The 6,824-nt window shown below is 37.2% G+C and overlaps 1 protein-coding gene across 1 annotated transcript; it reads right to left on the bottom strand.

The window, feature by feature from the left end:
- LOC146992412 (uncharacterized) lies at positions 1-705 on the bottom strand. The gene has a single exon (XM_085786133.1). It carries the CDS (start codon positions 656-658, stop codon positions 14-16), a length of 645 nt encoding a protein of 214 aa, XP_085642259.1. The 5' UTR covers positions 659-705; the 3' UTR covers positions 1-13.
- Between the last annotated feature and the right edge of the window lie 6,119 nt (positions 706-6,824).

Here is a 6,824-nt window from a genome sequence, read left to right as displayed (position 1 = left end):
TACATTACAGTTACTATGTGCAGCTATAGGTATGACCCTCTGGCATACAGTCGTAGCAGTTTATCCTTTCACTGAATCCACAGTAACCCCAGTTGTCATCGTAGTCAGTGTAGCACCAGTTATAACTATAGCCATGAGTTCCACAACTGTGATCTGCGCGACAACGCTCATCTTGGTAGGTGTAGTTTGGATGAGGTGAGCAGTAATCCCAGCTGTCTTCTGTGTAACACCAGTATTTCTCCCGAAATGTACTATACCTACATAGGTCAGTGCAGAGTTCATTATTGGTGGTCCGGTGGACCGAGGTTGTGGCTCCTACCTCTGCACAGTCACCGATCCCCCCTTTCTCTAGGTAACAATAATCTCTATGAGCGCCACAGTGCATCCCTGTCTGGCGACAGCCGCGGTGCTTGTCACAGGGGTTGCCATGAAGGTCAACATTTTCGCTTGGTGAGCAGAAATCCCACCCTTCACGGGTATTACACCAGTAGTAGCTTTCCCCTCGCTTTGCACATTCGTCATCACACCTGACTTTATACTTGTAGGAGTAATGCCTTTTTTCACAGCACTGCGGCAGCGATGTGTCAACAGAGATCGAACTGGAGAAGCAGAGGATGAAGGGGAGCAACAGAGTGAGGAGTTTCCTTTGATCCGCCATGTCAGCTGGGTGCTGGAGAGAAGAGGAGGGAGAGGAGAGAGACAGACAGAAGACAGAAACCCATTACAGTACAATCATACGTCATCCAGACTTGTCAAAACTCAAAACCTCAAGTGCTCAACCATTAAAGGGATAGTTCAACATTTTGGCAAATTGGCCCATTGCCATAATCGCTATAGTCATAGCAGTAGGTTCATTACCTTTAATTGTAGGTGTAAGCTATTTTCAGTACGGCGGAGCGCAGCAGCTGGCTGCTCAGAGCTACGCTATGGAGGCTAAGGGAATTTCTTGGTTTCCCTCATTAAACTCATCAAATTCAACATCCCAAAACTCCACAGCGCTTTTGTAGACAAGTTGTGACCTGCACAACCACCACGCTATGAGATAATGACGGAACGATACGAAACGGAGCCGTTTTCGAGGTAAATACAGGGTAAATACGGAGACTGCTTGCTGAAAAACTGTCCCTGAACGCAACGCGCATCAGCGGTTTTGTATGAATTTACCTCGAAAACGGCTCCGTTTCGTATCGTTCCGTCATTATCTCATAGCGTGGTGATTGTGCAGGTCACAACTTGTCTACAAAAGCGCTGTGGAGTTTTGGGATGTTGAATTTGATGAGTTTAATGAGGGAAACCAAGAAATTCCCTTAGCCTCCATAGCGTAGCTCTGAGCAGCCTGCTGCTGCGCTCCGCTGTACTAAAAATAGCTTACACCTACAATTAAAGGTAACGAACCTACTGCTATGACTATAGCAATTATGGCAATGGGCCAATTTGCCAAAATGTTGAACTATCCCTTTAACAGTCGAGTTGTAAAAAAAAATTCAGGGGGGATGGTAAATTTTTTTCACTTAAAAAAAAAAAAGGGGGGGGGGGTGTAATTCATTCATTTTTTCATCATCAAAATAAGACTTAATCCTCTCAAATCAAATCAAGCCAAGTTTATTTTATTTTTTTTATTTGTGCCCTGAGATTTTATTCTTTCTTTTATTCAACATGCGTACTCTCTAATGATGAAATAATTATATATAATTTAGGGCTGTCAATCGATGAAAATATTTCATCATGATTAATCTCATGAATGTCATACGTAGTTAACTCACGATTAATCGCAAATTAATCGCACATTTTTAACTATTCTAAATGTCCCTTGAATTATCATTTTAATACTCTTATCAACATGGAAAAGTTGATAGGCTTGCTTTGCGCAAATGTTTTTTAATGAAAACAACATCGTGTAGTGTTATATTTCACAGTAACATTCTCACTTTGAGCAGTCATCACAAAATCTATCAATAGTGTGTGTGTGTGTGTGTGTGTGTGCTCACCTCTCTCGCTCTCTGTTTAGATAAATAAACACAAATGCTACAAACGCATACACATTGGCCTCTTGTATTCGCCAACCGTGGTGTTTTAGTTTATACAACTATTTAAGACTTATATTAACACAAACATCTGCTCTTCTGCTTTAATCGCGCGATTAAAAAAAATGAACGCCGTTAAAATTGATTTGGGTTGACAGCCTTAATATAATTATAAGTTATATGTCTAACATTTAATGTAAAAAGGGGAGTGATGGAGAGGGGGGATGGCATTTTTTCAGGGGGGATGCCACCACCCCTCCCATCCCCCCTCAACTCAACAAGCCTGGACTGAATCTAAGTTTGGAGACAGGGCCAAATGGCCAATTCCAATTCCTGTCAACTTGTCCCTCAACTTAACTTTCTGAAAATTGGGACGGCGCTAGCACCTCGCGGGAGTGCACAGGGTTAAGATAGGAATTCACCCGTAAACTGCATAGTTTAGTTTATTTAGTTTATTTATTTAGCACACAAATTTCAATGGTGCAAGGAGGGAACGAAGCCGGTTGGCTTGTACATAGGTTCCACCCCAATAACAAATTACAACAAGACAAATTTCAATGGCTAACAAATAAACATAGAGAAAAAGAGATAAAGTGCATACATAATCAATGTTAGGCTATATGAGCAGAAATGAACAGAAATGAGAAAAAAATAAGGGGATAAAGTGCAAAGTGATTCGGTAACAAATAAAGACAATAGAGATAATATACAAAAAATTAATTAATTGAACTCATAAAAAGACAAAGTAAGGATGTGGGATATGGAGAGAGCGAAAGAGAGAGAGAGGAAAGAGCGGGAAATTCAAGAGAAGTTGAGATGTAGATATATGAATATTCCAGTAAGTTTATTTTAATTGTTAACATAAACAAAAATTCATTTAAACCTGAAAGCATTATTTATAGGTAGCAGCAATTAAGCTTCTACAACTGAAGCAAATCTAATGAGTTACAGCAAAAAAAATAAAACCAACTCACCGTCTGTTGTGATTGCCTGATGTCTGTTATTTGATACTCAGTCTACTGTATTTATACCTGCTGCCTGTCTCAAAATCTTGGAATGAAGCCTTTTGCAGGACCTTGAACCTGACTGTTATTCAAACACAGTGGCCAGTGCTTCAATTTTTTTGATTCTGAATAACAACTTTAGTGTCATTACAGACCATATGAACCAGCCTGTTGTCAGGGTGAGGAAAATACAGTATAGGCCTATTATTATTAGTCCAGGCAATATAGCGTTTTCCGACAGACTAGTTGTAACAATGTTTTTCACCATACATCATTTCTATGAGGTGTCCATAACAACATACTTAAAGTCCTAAGAAATCCTAGTTGGGGAAATATGTTTAATTCGCATCATTATTTACTGTATAAAGTCTATGGTGCTGACCACAATACACAACAATGGGGCTATTTTTTTCCTTTACTCCTATCACAATTAAACTTTACACAATGAAAGTATCCATGAAATGTAACATTTTTTGTATTACAAGTTTCTTTTTAAATGAAATGAACACTAATCAAATATGCCCAGAATAGGCTACACCCGAATAGGCTTCTTTTTTTCCTTTACTCCTCCTCCTCATTGGCAAATTAAAATTAATTTTTCCAAGAAACTTGTAATACAAAAAATGTTACCTTTCATGTCTACTTTCATTGTGTAAAGTTTCATTGTGGTAGGAGTAAAGGAAAAAAATAAGCCTATTCGGGTGTATTTTGGGCATATTTGATTAGTGTAAGGCTCATTTGCATATTCAAATTCATTTTAAAAGAAACTTGTAATACAAAAAATGTTACATTTCATGGATACTTTCATCGTGTAAAGTTTCATTGTGATAGCAATAAAAGAAGAAAAAATAGCCCCATTGGGGTGTATTGTTGTCAACACTATAGACTTTATGCAGTAAATAATGATGTGAATTAAACATATTTCCCCAACTGGGATTTCTTAGGACTTTTAGTATGTTGTTATGGACACCTCATAGAAATGCTGTATGGTGAAAAACATTCTGTTACAATTAGTTCTATTTTGGGGTCCAAAATGAGCTTGGACTATATTGACAGTATTACAACTTAATTACAAGAACTTCTTATTGTGATCCTTTAAACAAATACGACGTGCACAGTTGCAGACCTTTGGCTGCAGAGCGCTGATGACCCAGTTTCTGAAAGTCATTTGAGTGCAGAGGAGAAATACACAAATATTTGACTAATGCTTTGAATTTGAGAAAGGACATATTACCCAGGGGGCAAAGCAAAAAAACGGACACGGAGCGTTGTAAAAGCTTTGACACCAGAAATGATATCTAGGAACTTCAAGGATTAAAACCTGGGTGGACAACCCGGTCAACTAGCTGCTGGAAAGCTACAGGGGCCAAAACCCCTTTCTAGGGTCATTTTGCTGGCGAAATGATGTAAATGCAAATATTTAGGTAGCCTATACAATGGCATAAATAGTCATACAACTATAAAATTTGGCAGAGAGTATCTTGACACATAGGGGGAGGCATGAAAAAAACATTCTGGGGTTTGTTGCAACTCAATTTTAAGATATCACCCTCAACATCCCAAAAAAGACCAAAAAAAGTACTGTTCGCCTGACAAATTCTCATGAAAATTATTATTTTTCAGCACTTTATGGAGAATATCTATGCCTAACATGTATATAGAAAAATTCCTTAATTCATAAGCTTCCATTTGAGTCCAAGATAGCCTTTCTATCTCAAAAGCCCCACTTGCTGTGGCCAACGGTCTTCTCTATCTATCTGTTCACTTTGGTGAGACCAGAAATAGAATGGTTTCTGATCATGTCAGTTAACATGTAGTTTTTCACAATAGGTGTTGCATTGTTTGGAGACAGCCTGTAGCTTTCCAGTAGCTAGTAGAAAGGCTATCTTGGACTCAAATGGAAGCTTATGAATTAAGGAATTTTTCTATATATGTGTTAAGCATAGATATTCTCCATAAAGTGCTGAAAAATAATAATTTTCATGAGAATTTGTCAGGCGAACAGTACTTTTTTTGGTCTTTTTTGGGATGTTGAGGGTGATATCTTAAAATCGAGTTGCAACAAACCCCAGAATGTTTTTTTCATGCCTCCCCCTATGTGTCAAGATACTCTAGGCCAAATTTTATAGTTGTATGACTATTTATGCCATTGTAGTACCTAAATATTTGCATTTACATCATTTCGCCAGCAAAATGACCCCAGAAAGGGGTTTTGGCCCCTGTAGCTTTCCAGCAGCTAGTTGACCGGGTTGTCCACCCAGGTTTTAATCCTTGAAGTTCCTAGAGTAGATATCATTTCTGGTGTCAAACCTTTTACAACGCTCCGTGTCCGTTTTTCAAAAAACTGGGATTTTGCCCCCTGGGTATATAGCTTACACAAAACAACAAAACACAACAACCTTGACCTGTTACCACCACCATGAGGCAGCTGCACTTCACTCAAAAACCACCAGCAGTTGGCAGAACTGAAGGCCAAAACAAACAGGCTGAGAGTCAACGCTGCACACAGCTGTAATGCCTTACAATGAGACTATGAAAACATCATTTGTTCTTTTATTTTTTGTGTCTTTCCAGCTGCATCTGCTTGATGGCTGTTACTTTGCCTGCTTTCTAGGAAGTCATACCATCCCATGGCTGAAAAATCACCAAACTTTGCATGGGATATGTCTATGGGTTATGATGATACAGTGACACCTGGTGACCAAAATGTGAAATGGACAAATCCGAAAGAGAAACTGAGACTGTTTTAGTTTCTGCTCTATAGAAATTATAATGTGCAAAACACTAACTTGAATAAATGCATCATATTTAAATGTATTCAACTGTATCAGTTTGACTCTGCAGTGGGTTAATATTCATACATATAATAGCCTACAGTTTGGGGCTTACAGCAGCATAACAACATGAATGTTCCTGGTGATGCTTCTTCTTCTTTCTTTCTTTTTTTAAGTTTCAACCTTAAATCAAGAAATAAGTTTTTTTTTTAAACAAACAGATTCTAAGACAAATCAGATTAAGGCCAATACAAGAACTGACTGAGAGTCTGGAGGATCAGATCACTGAGGCTTCTATAGGAGGTTAAAGTGTCAGTAATAATATAATAAATATTCCTATTATATAAAGACCAGGGCCTGTATTCACAAAGACTCCTACGTTTGTGACATAATTCTAATAAAAATCATAGAATTTATTGAACTCATTGTTCATGATGATATAAAAGTCTGAAAACAGTCTGAATCCTGTGATTGGTGGATTTCTCTGTGAGTTAATATTTCTTTACAAATATTGGTTGTTGTTTTTCTTCCTTCTTTTAACAAACCATATATACATACAGTACAAACCGTTTATAGTAATAAAAAAAAAAAGTACCTAACAATTACAACCACACTAACCTCAATAGAGAAAACTTTCTGTCTGGAACTCAGAGACGTTCTCAGAAAGCGATAAGACTTCCTGCTGGGAATGTTTAGTCTGAGTTATAATATAATAATATAATATAATATAATACAATACAATACAATACAATATAATATAATATAATCATATCATATCATATCATACAATACAATACAATACAATATAATATAATCATATCATATCATATATCATATCATATCATATCATATCATATCATACAATACAATACAATACAATACAATGCAATGCAATGCAATGCAATGCAATGCAGTGTAATATAATACAATACAATACAATATAATATGAATGAATGAATGAATGAATGAATGTTTTATTTTCGTGTCATGCCACCACTGTGGCCCATCCCATACGAGATTAC

Source organism: Trachurus japonicus, chromosome 1, assembly GCF_045865225.1.
Source record: "Trachurus japonicus isolate A0001 chromosome 1, Traja_1.0".
NCBI lineage: Eukaryota > Metazoa > Chordata > Actinopteri > Carangiformes > Carangidae > Trachurus > Trachurus japonicus.
Note: the sequence above shows the minus strand (reverse complement) of the source record. Positions and strands in the feature narration are given on the sequence as shown.

Bases quoted from the DNA above. Each gene is read 5' to 3' on its own strand.
- LOC146992412 (XM_085786133.1), bottom strand. From the start codon at position 658: ATGGCGGATCAAAGGAAACTCCTCACTCTGTTGCTCCCCTTCATCCTC.